Consider the following 11,064-nt stretch of genomic DNA (forward strand, 5'->3'; position numbering starts at 1 on the left):
AGTTTTCTCGCTGAATCTTTAGGATTTTCCAAGTATATTATTATATCATCTGCATATAGAGATAGTTTTACCTCCTCTTTGCCAATTTGGATACCTCTTATTTCCTTCACATGTCTTACTGCTATCGCTAAGACTTCCAATACAGTATTGATCCTTGCCTAGTTCCTGTTCTCCAAGGGAATGCCTTTAATCTCTCTCCATTGAGAACAATGTTGGGTCTTGGGTTTGCGTATATACTTTTTACTATGTTAAGAAATTCCCCTGTATTCCTATTTTGTTGAGTGTTTTAATCAGGAAAGAGTGTTGGTTTTTGTCAAAGGCCTTTTCTGCATCAATTGATAGGATCATGTGGTTCTTGTTCTTTTTTTATGCACTGTTAGATTCTATTGGCCAGGATTTTATTGAGGAGTTTTGCATGTATGTTGATGAGAGATATTGACCTATTGTATTCTATTTTTGTGATATCTTTACCTAACTTTTTTATCAAGGATATGCTTGCTTCATAGAATGAGTCTGGGTGAATTCCATCCTTTTTGTAGTTTCTGAAATATTGTGGAATTGGTGACAATTCTTTTTCTGACTGTTTGATAAAGTTCACTTGTAAAACCATCTGGTCTAGGGCTTGTTGTTGTTGTTGTTGGAAGTTGCTTTACTACCTGTTCAATATCTTCTTTTGTAATGGATCTGTTGTTCAGGTGTTCAATTTCAGTCTGTGTCAGTTTAGGTAAGTTGTGAATTTCTAAGTATTTGTCCATTTCCTCTAGGTTTTCATATTTGTTCGAGTATAGTTTTTCCTAATATTCCATTGTTAACCTTTTTATTTTAGTTGGTTCTGCTGTGACATTGCCCTTTTCAACTCTCATTTGGGTTATTTTGTCTTTTCTTTCTTTTCCTTTGTTACTTTTGCTAGCTGCTTGTCAATTTTATTGACCTTTTTGAAAAACTAACTCCTGATTGTATTGATTTCAATTGTTTTTTCTGTTTTCTACTTCATTTCTTTCTGCCCTATTTTTTATAATTTCAGGGTTTTTAGAGGGTGTCGGGTTTTCTTGCTATTCTTTTTCAATTTGTTGGAGATGTTAGGTTAAAGAATCAGTTTTGTTTTGTTTTGTTGTGTTTCCTTATTGCTAGAAATTGACCTCTAATTACTGCTTTGGCTGGTTCCCAGAGGTTTTGGTAAGTGGTGTTTTCATCGTTATTGGTTTAAAGAAACTTTTTAATTTTATTTTTTATTTCTCTAGTACCCACTCATGTTCAAGCAAGATATTGTTCAGCTTCCAGATGTATAGTTTTTTCTCCTTTGTCTTCTTGTTATTAATTTCTAATTTTGTAGCATTGTGGTCTGAGAAAATGATTTGTATTATTTATATGTTTTTTAATTTATTGACGCTTGCCTTGTGACCTAAAATGTGATCTATTCTGGAGAATGTTCCATGCACACTGGAGAAGAAGGTATACTACGCTGCTTTGGGGTGCATTAGCCTGTATATACCTACCTATGAAATCAAGTTAGTTTATGGTGTGGTTTAATTCTTCAGCATCTTTGTTGAGTTTCCTTTTATGTTTTCTTGAAAGTGGTGCATTGAAGTCTCCTACTACTATAATGGTGTTGTCTATTTCTTTTTTCAGTTCTGTTAATGTTTGCTTTGTATAATTATTGAGAGGCAATGTTTTATTGATATCATTTTGTTGAGTTCTTTTTCATTTCGTTGCTGGTTACTTTCATCCATCCTGCTTTCTGTGGCATCTCTGTAAGAAGGACATCCCTCAGTATTTCCTGCGACACTGGTCTTGTTTATACAAACTCACTTAAGTTCTGCTTTTTTGATAATATCTTGATCTCTCCTTCATATTTGATGGACAGTTTTTCTGCGTACAGTATCCTTCTTGGTTGACAGTTGTATTCTTTGAGTATTTGATATATGTCAATCCACTGCCTTCTTGCTCTCATGGTTTCTGCTGAGAAATCAGCACTTGATCTTATCTGTTTTCCCTTATAGGTAACTCTTTGTTTCTTCCTAGCTGCTTTCAGAATTCTCTCCTTATCTTTGGTTCCGGCAAATTTGACTATGATATGCCTTGTTTTTTTTTCCTTTGGGATCTAATCTATATGGTGTTCACTCAGCTTCTTGAATAAATATTCTCTCATTCTTCATTATACCTGCAAAGTTTTTGGTCTAGTAATTATTCTACAACTTTCTCAGTGCCTTTACTTGCTTCTTCCTGTTCTGAGAGTCCAATGATGCACATGTTATTCCTCTTGATGGTGTCTCACATTATTCTTAGGCTTTCTTCTTTTTCCTTCCTTTTTGATTCTGCTTTTTGTTCTAGCAGATAAGTGCTGAAAATTTTATCTTCTATTTCACTGGTTCTGTGTTCCATTGCTTCAACTCTGTTCATATGTCCCTCCAACATGTTGACAGCATCTGAAACATTGGTCCTCATATTCTGCATTGTGGGTTGTTTTTTTGTTTTTTCGGAGCCTCTAATGCCTCCTTTGTTTTATCTGCATTGTCAAGTTCCTCTCGGTTTTTGCTTGCAGAGACCTGTAATTGTTTGAATTTATCTTTCACCCGTTGTAAACATACAATTGATGTTCTTTTGAATTCTGCATCAGAAATTTCCATCAGACTTTCTGGCTTCAGGAAATCTAATGATACTGTATCACTTTTGGGGGGTGACTTATGTGTAGGTTGTGAGATGTCTTTTTGTGCCTGAGGATTTATCAGGCTCTTAGTCTGATAACCTTGACTCAGGAGCTCACTGCTCCAGACAAGGAAGGGGTCGCCACACTGCCTGAGTGCGTCTTTGATCCTGTGACTCAAGGGAAGATTTGCTTCAGTTGGAGAGAGATATGGCCTGTGAATTAGCAGCCTTCTTGGTCAGGCAACTCTGCAGCTAGGAGCATCCAAAGAGACCACAGCTCAATGGTGCTCAAACTCTGGGGGTGGGGAGGAAATTACTTCACTTGTGCTATTGATGCTCCTGGTGCAGTTCAGAGGGATGGCAGTGGATTGTCATCCAGACAGCAGGGCCAGGGCATCCAGATAGTGGGGCACCATCTGGTGCTCCAGGCAGGTGAGCAGTCCAGGCCACACTAAGAAATTTTTAATACAGCTGCCTAGCTTATAAATTGGAAGAGAGCCACAGGGGTGGTGAACCACAGTGGTGGTGATCTCTGATCCACCTTGAGTTGATTTTTGTGTATAGTGCCAGGTATAGATCCCATTTCAGCTTTCTGCAGGTATTGGTCCAGCTTTGCCAGCATTATGGAAAGTCTGCTGTTAGGGACCTCTCCAAAGTACTGAAGAGCAATGGTGTCTCTCTGGAGACTCAGGTGCGTCTGATACAGGCTATGGTCTTTGCAATCACTTGTTATGCATCAGAGAGTTGGACAACGACCAAGGAGGATAGAAGGAGAATTGATGCCTTTGAGCTGTGGTGCTGGAGAAGAGTATTGAGAATACCATGGACTGCTAGGAAAACAAACAGATTTGTCCTGGAAAGGGTTAAACCGGGTGGCTCCTTGGAGGCAAGGATTCTGAGGCTCCATCTAACATACTTTGGACATGTTGTGAGGAGAGACCGGTCCTTGGAGAAGGACATCATGCTTGGGAGGGTGGAGGGATGGCGCAGGAGGGGAAGACCCTCTGGGAGGTGGATTGATTCAGTGACTGGGATAATCGGGATGGGAGTGTCGGAGACAGTGCGATTGGCACAGGGCAAAGCAGATTTTAGGGCTGTTGTACATAGGGTCGTGACTCGACGGCACATAACAACAACAACAATAGTAAATGGTATTGCTTTCTTAGTTTCCTTCTCTGTGTTTTGTTACTGTAGAGCTATCTCAGAGATTTGTATATATCCTACCACCCTACTGAATTGGCCTACTACCTCTAATAGGCTTTTTTGTTGAGTCCTTGGGCTTTTCTGTGTATACTATCATGTCATCTGCATACAGCGACAGTTTCACTATCTATTTTCCTATCTGGATGCCTTCTCTTGTTCGGATCGATTTTTAATAGGATTACTAATTCCAATCCCATTTCCATTCACTCTTTCTCAGGCCTCAGAAATGAAGTCCCAAGTTAGCAACACTCAGCCCCTGAAGCCCAGGGAAGCAGAGCAGTTCACCCAAGAGCAGTTTCAAGAAAACATTTCCGGGGGTGGGGCCGGCGCGCACCCCGCCCCCTGTTCGCCAGTCGGCTCCTCCCCGGAGCCCTGCTCCTCGCCGAACTAGGGGCGGGGACTGCTGTAGGCTGCCCAACCGGAGCGCGAGGCGGGGCTTGGGGCGGGGCCGAATCGGGCCGGCTCCACCCAGGCCGCCATTGCCTGGGGCGCAGGGCAGCGGCTGCGCATCGCTGCTCGCTGAGCTGGGCGAGGTGACCGGCTGGGCAGAACCCGGCTGTCCCTGAGCCAGCCCGCGTCTCCATTTCCCGGGCCCAGGTGCACGACGCCAGCCTAGCCCAGCCCTGCCTTTCTTCCCACGTCAGAGAGGGCATGGGGGTTTGTGAGGGAGAGGAACAGCGCCCGCCCCCTCCCGCGTCGATCTGAACTTGCATTTTCCCCCCCAGTCCACTCCCAAACCTGCCTTTAACGCTTTGTTGCCCACAGAACGCAGCATCCCCAACAACGGCGCGACTGCGGGTGGCCCCAGCTCAGCGGGACAGGCGGACATGAGATTGGCAGGTGGGTGGCTTCTTCAGGAAGGACGGGAGTTGTCTGGGTCTGGTTCTGTGGCCCAAACGAGTCCTTTCACTTTTGAGGACTTAGGCTTTGCCAGTCTGCAACTATTATCTCCATGACTTAGTTCCCCCAACTCGTACCATCACAATAAGCGACCAGCCCCGTACTACGATCACTAAGATGAGGAGGTCTTGGGAAGGCGCGGACTTGGGGGCGGGGAAGACGATCCAGGGGAGACCAGCAGAGGTCAGCCTGGAGCTCGGCCTTGGACCTGCGGCTCGGCGGGGTCTGCGAGTGGATGAGCGCGGGGCAGGCGCGACAGAAGCGTCCCGAGAGATGTGGCTCCCGGAGGCCAGTGATGAGCTTGCAGCGGGAGGTTGGGGGCCGCTAACAGAGAGGTCAGCGACAGAGCTGACAAGTACCGCCAAGGTCATAGGTTACCTGGGCGCTGGGGCACTGGAGGGATGAGGCCAAGTCAGAGGGCAGGGAGAGAGGGCGGTGAGCTGCATCTCTCTAGAGAGATGAGCTGCGGACTTGGACTTGATGGGAATGAAGGAGCGAGAGGCCGGTAGCTGCATGGGGATGCAAGTGTTGGGCCTTTAACTTTTTTGGTGATTGGAGTGCAAATTCAGCAGTTCATCCAGGCTGTTCTGTGACATTGATTGTAATTCCCACTTCCTCCCTGTACTTTTCATTTCCACTGACCCTTTCTGCCCCCTTCCTGCTGATCCTGTATATTTTTTAAATTATTTTTTCATTTGTGTGTGTGTGTGTGTGTGTACTGTTGAATTGGATCAGACTGCTACAGAAGGAGATTGCCCCTCCTTCTCCATTGGAGCATCTGGTGGGTTCGAACCCTTTACCTTTAGGATTGCAGTGCAGCTTCTTACCACTAGGCCACCAGAGCTCCATCGATCCTGTATTATTTTATTTTTTAAATTTTATTATTATTTTGTGTGTGTACCGTCAAATCTGGAGAAAGGATGAAAGTCCCACAACTGTCGAGGACTTTCATTCATAGGGTCGCTATGAGTCGCCTACAACTCAACGACAGCAACAACCGTCGAATCGGATCTGACTGGTACAGGAGGAGATTGCCCCTCCTTCTCCAGCGGAGGATCTGGTGGAATCAAATCGCGTGCCTCTGGGATTGCAGCACAGCTTCTTGCCACTAGGCCACCAGAGCGCCCTGATCCTGTATTATTATTTTTTTTTAATAACATTTTTTGTTTTAGACTGGAAACCCTAAGTCTCTGTAAACTTTCATTAAAATTAATAAAAATAAAAATTAAATTTTTTAATTTTAATTGTCATTTAACAAAAGTTTACAGAAAAGTTAGATTTCCATTCATTCATTGTTGCACATTTCCCCCCCTCCCTTCCCCCTCCCCTGATCCTCTATTATTTTTACGGACCATTTTTCCTGGTGTTTGGCTGAAGTTGAGTCCTGGCAATCTGGGAGGGGTTGCAGTTTTGAAGGAGGTTTCATTTATTTCTTTAGCATGAAAGGGAAAGCCGTTGGAAATAGAGGAGCGGGATATATATAGAATGGTCCATTTTAAAGCAAACCAGGAAGACGTGAGCATTTGGGCTCCACCTCCCTGCAGGGGAAGGGACCATTGTAAAAGGAGCAGGGCCTCCTACTTGGTTCTCACAGGAGGGAACAGTGAGAATGGGGGTGGCCCAAATGCATGAGAGCAAGACCCCCACACCTGCCAGGGAGCAGCGAGCTGAGTAGCTCTGGGGTCTGATGGATGCCAATAGGTGCCAACTTGTCTGTCCTCCGGGAGAGGCCTGAAGTTCTCTGAGGTGGGTGTCATGTCTGTCCTGCCCCAGGCCCCCTCCGGATTGTGGCCTTGATCATCACTGCTGGCCTCACCTGGATCGCAGTCAGCATCCTCCTGGGTGGGCCAGGCCGCGGCTTTCCTCGCATCCAGCAGCTCTTCGCCAGTGAGTGGGGTCTGGTGGACACCAGGGTGGGCGGCTGGCCCCCTCTCGCTGCTATTGTTCTGTCTCTTGACATTCATTCCAACCTTCTTTCCACCCATTGGCTTCACTGTCCCAATGTTAATTAGAACTCTGTCCAGCAGGGGGCATCTTCCAAACAGTGGGCAATAGCCCTGGCCGACTTTCCAGCAGCTTGTCACTAACAGCACATCACCTGTGTCATTCATTTGAGCCTTTCCCTGGAACAAGTGTTTTGCGTCTGAACATCATTTTAGAATTGAGCAGGCAGCAGGCCGAGTTCCACTTGGTGCCTCGGGCCGACGCTTGCCTGCTGCAGATGTCAGGACGTCCACAGACTAACAGAACCGACCCTCTGTCCCCACAGGCCCAGAGAACTCAGCAACTGCAGGTAAGGTTCTTGTGCCTGCTCCAAGCCACCCCAAATTCTGGAGCAGCACGGCTGGGGACTGGCTGCAGGAGCCGCCTGAGCGGGAGGAGCGTGTTGGCCCACGGCACCCTGCTCTGACCCTGCATTGCCTCTGGGACCTTCTCCTTGGGGTACCTGTTGTTGCCCTTAGACCTGCCCCAGCAGGACACCATCTCTCTGGAATTGGCCTTTGCTCTTACCCCCTGGCCACCCTGTGGGTGGCCTGACCTCCCCTCACACGTGGGCAGTCCCAGGGCCAGGCCTGTGGTTAACACCTGGTATCTCTGCCCAGAGCCTAGGGCCAGAAAGTACAAGTGTGGCCTGCCCCGGCCATGTCCAGAGGAGCACCTGGCCTTCCGCCTGGTCAGCGGCGCTGCCAACGTCATTGGGCCCAAGATCTGCCTCGAGGACAAGATGTGAGAGGCTGAGGGAGGGGTGGGGAAGGGAAGAGGGGCAGAGAGGCCACATCCACAGGTGGAGACAGTGTCCCCGTGGGGCCCTCTGCTCTCCCCAGGCTCATGAGCAGCGTCCAAGACAATGTTGGCCGTGGGCTGAACATCGCCCTGGTGAATGGTGAGTCTCCCTGGCCTCACCTGTAGGGCCCCACCTTCTTGGGGTTTTGGCCACACGGAGGAGACAGCAGGAAAGCAGTGAACGGTCTGAGAAGGCAGAGGTGTGGCTCTGGGGACACAGTGGGGGTGGAAATAGAGGGTGATTGAAAAGCTGCTGGAAAGGCTGCACCCAGGCCAGGGAGGCAAGTAGGAGGATGGGGTTGCTGCCAGCAGCTGCCCCAGCAGCACCCCGTGCCCTCCTTCCAATGCAGGGGTCAGTGGGGAGCTTATCGAAGCCAGGGCCTTCGACATGTGGGCCGGAGGTGAGTGACCCAGAGTGCACAGCGCTCGGTGTCAGCCCGGGGCCTCTGCTCTCTGGCCCCTGGCTGAGGGGTTGGCAAGAGCAAGGAGCGGGAGAGGGCACTGCTTCCCGTGCAGGTGGCAGCTCGTGGCCGAAGCTCTGAGTCTGAGCTCTCAGGCCAGCTTGGCCCTGGGGGCTCTTGGGTGGGAAATGTCCCTGGGCCCCCCCACTACTCCCCTCTTCTTACTTGAACAGGGTGCGTATGCTCCCTGATCACGTGACCCTGCCCCTCCTCTCCCTCTCTCAGATGTCAACGACCTGCTGAAGTTCATTCGGCCACTGCATGAAGGCACTTTGGTGTTTGTGGCTTCCTATGATGACCCGGCCACCAAGTAAGTGATTCCCTAGGCTGGCCTGGGGCTCTCCCTGCCCTAGCCGAAGCCCCCATTTCTTCCTTCTGTGGTGGCAGGATGAATGAAGAGACCAGAAAGCTTTTCAGTGAGCTGGGCAGCCGCAATGCCAAGGAGTTGGCCTTCCGGGACAGCTGGGTTTTTGTGGGGGCCAAGGGCGTGCAAGACAAGAGCCCCTTTGAGCAGGTATGCGTGGCAAGGCTTGTGTTCCCTCCACTGACAGCACCAGTGCCCCTTGCCCAGCTGTGGCACTCAGGATGGGGACCCTCCTCTCCCCTGGCAGTGCGAGCTTGAGGCCTTCCTAGGCTTCCTCCTGGGACATGTGTCGGGCTCTGTGCTGGGGCCTGGGGCCAGAGGGGAAGGGACCCTGGAGTGTCCTATAGGGTCTACAAGCTGGCCTGTTGGTGGCCAGGATGTCCTAAAGCCCCAGAGAAGAAATACCCCTTCTCGCTGCCCTCTTTCGCCGTGGCCTAGGCAGGGGCGGTGCAGCGGCCCACAGGGATGATGCGTGCCAGGTCTGGCTCACCCCTACCCATCCTGTGGGCCAGCACGGAGGACCCAGGAGAGACTGAGCCCGTGACCTCCCACTTCCTTGCACCTTGGCAGCATATGAAGAACAGCAAGCACACCAACAAGTACGAGGGCTGGCCTGAGGCGCTGGAGATGGAAGGCTGTGTCCCGAGAAGGAGTACAGTGAGCTAGCCAGAGGGTGCTCCTGCCAGCCAGCCGGGCCAGAAGAGGTGCCTCCCGCGCCACGCCATGCCCTACCGGTCATAACACAGCGGGACTCTTCACTAGTGACTGGAGCATGGCCCCGAGGTGGTCAGGGCTACATGCTTCCTGGGATCTCAGGTACCCGTGTCTTCCTCACCTGAATGCTGCCTCTCACAGTCGTCCTGCACCACCTTTCCATCTCTGTAGAACAGCTTTGGGGCCCACACACTGTCTCCAGTGGGTGCCCGCCCGCCCTCCCAGGCCACCCGATGCGTAACACTGGCCATGGGTCGCTGATCCCTTCCAGGGAACCCACCTTGGAGGCTGGCTGGGAGGGCAGCGAGGTAGCTGACGGCTCCTGCAGTGGGAGAGGGACCGCTCTCCAGATAACCTGTTAATAAATGGATGGGTCCAGGTGGAACGAAGCACATTGAGGTGTGGTCGTCCATGGAGAGCTGTGGGCACCAATGGCCTCTGCAGAAGGGAACGTGAAGGGGGTGCTGTGAGGCTTGGGCTTACCTCACCCACCTTAGCAGCCCCTTTGTCTCCTTGTTAGGGAGCGAGGGTTCTGCCTGCTGAGGTAGGAAGCTCACCTCCTCCCTCTGTGCCTCCCTGTAGGCGAGGGACAAGAATGAAAACCAGCAGTACCTCCACTCACACTTCCTGCACTGTGCTGCAGGACGCCTCGGAAGCCAGGGCCCACACAGGGGCCCTTAGTTAGCTATGAGTTGGCGTTTTTTGGAGAGCAGCATCCTAACTCCCTTCTTTGAGATACTCTGTCATCACCCAAGAAACAACTCAGAAGAGTCTGGTTAGAGCATACAATCTGCAGGTGGTAAAATGACGCAGTCACTGGGAAAGCCTTCTGCGTGGTGGGAGGTGGGGGGTTGGCACTTGGAACACCGCAGGAATTCCAAGTCCAGCTCTGGGGCCGGGGACCTGTGCACATGAACTGCTGGGACTGTAAAAATTTTAGCAAACCCACAGGAAACGGGGAAGGAACAGACAGGCAGGAGATGAGTTTGAGGCATGGGATGGCCCCAGAGGGAGGAAAGACAGAAGGGTCACGAAAGGCAAAGAGAATAGGCCCAGAGGACCTGTCCAGAGCTAGTTGTCATAAAAGCTGACATTCACCAAGCCCTCATGCCTCAAAGAAGCCTGGGATGTTCCAGCTTGGCCATGTGGGACGTTAGCAATTGGGGGAGCTGGGAAAGGGGGAGGTTTGGAACTCTTCTCCCTACCTGTCAGATCTTCAGTGACACATGGGTTATCTCCGTGGGCCCCCCAACAACTCAGGCAAGGAAGTACTATCATCTCCCTGTGGCACAGAAATGCACAAGGACACTGGTAGACCAAAGGCCACTAACAGAGCTGCTGATGAGGTCAGGTACCATACGCTTGCAGGACTGCCCTCAGTGAAATCCTCTCGCTGATATCCACGCTGCCCCTCAGACAACCAAGCAGTAACAAGTGCCTGCCCTGTGTTGAGCGCCCAGGAGGGAGCCCCACAAATGAAATCACATGGCCACACGCGCCTGCTGGTTCCCCATCTAGGTCGCTTTCCTGGTGGGATTCCATGACCACATTCCTTGCCACTAAGGTGTAGTCCTGGGGTTTGTGTCCACCAAGCCAGTGAGAACATTTGAAAGAAGGCGAGGCGCTCCTGTAGGAGTGAGTTGCCAGTAAAAACAATCATGAAGGTGTTGGGCTTTTCAGCAGCAGAAATAATTGTGAGGTCAGAGTGTAGCCACTAGCCTTGTCAATGTCGAGCGAGATGCAGGGCAGTTGGCTTGGGGTGCACTAACTAGCTAGGGTGCTGTGGAACCAGCTGCTGGGGTAGACATGGCACTCCCCTTGCTAGTTGAGGTGTTTGCTACTTTTCTGGGAGTTCTGGAGCTGGTCATTCCACACTGCCAATAATTTTCTGTGCACCTAGTTCCCCAGCTTTTAGATCCCCATTTGCTGCTTATATATGCCATGCTCTTCCCCACCGCACGGCCGGTCCCGGGGGGAGTGATCCTGTTGGTA

General features: G+C 50.3%; 1 protein-coding gene across 1 annotated transcript; it reads left to right on the forward strand.

The window, feature by feature from the left end:
- The first annotated feature begins 4,676 nt into the window (after window positions 1-4,676).
- Window positions 4,677-9,055, forward strand: FAM3A (family with sequence similarity 3, member A). Its single transcript, XM_006899916.1, has 8 exons — window positions 4,677-4,689; window positions 6,523-6,636; window positions 7,019-7,042; window positions 7,353-7,476; window positions 7,575-7,633; window positions 8,220-8,304; window positions 8,382-8,508; window positions 8,929-9,055. The coding sequence occupies exons 1-8, from the start codon at window positions 4,677-4,679 to the stop codon at window positions 9,022-9,024; spliced, it is 642 nt and encodes a 213-aa protein (XP_006899978.1). The 3' UTR covers window positions 9,025-9,055.
- Window positions 9,056-11,064: the final 2,009 nt, after the last annotated feature.

This window comes from Elephantulus edwardii, unplaced genomic scaffold (assembly GCF_000299155.1).
Source record: "Elephantulus edwardii isolate Elephantulus edwardi_28Jun2011 unplaced genomic scaffold, EleEdw1.0 scaffold00269, whole genome shotgun sequence".
NCBI lineage: Eukaryota > Metazoa > Chordata > Mammalia > Macroscelidea > Macroscelididae > Elephantulus > Elephantulus edwardii.

Coding starts and splice junctions, on each gene's coding strand:
- FAM3A (XM_006899916.1), top strand. Junction 8,305..8,381: donor TATGATGACCCGGCCACCAA/GTAAGTGATTCC, acceptor CTGTGGTGGCAG/GATGAATGAAGAGACCAGAA. Junction 8,509..8,928: donor ACAAGAGCCCCTTTGAGCAG/GTATGCGTGGCA, acceptor GCACCTTGGCAG/CATATGAAGAACAGCAAGCA.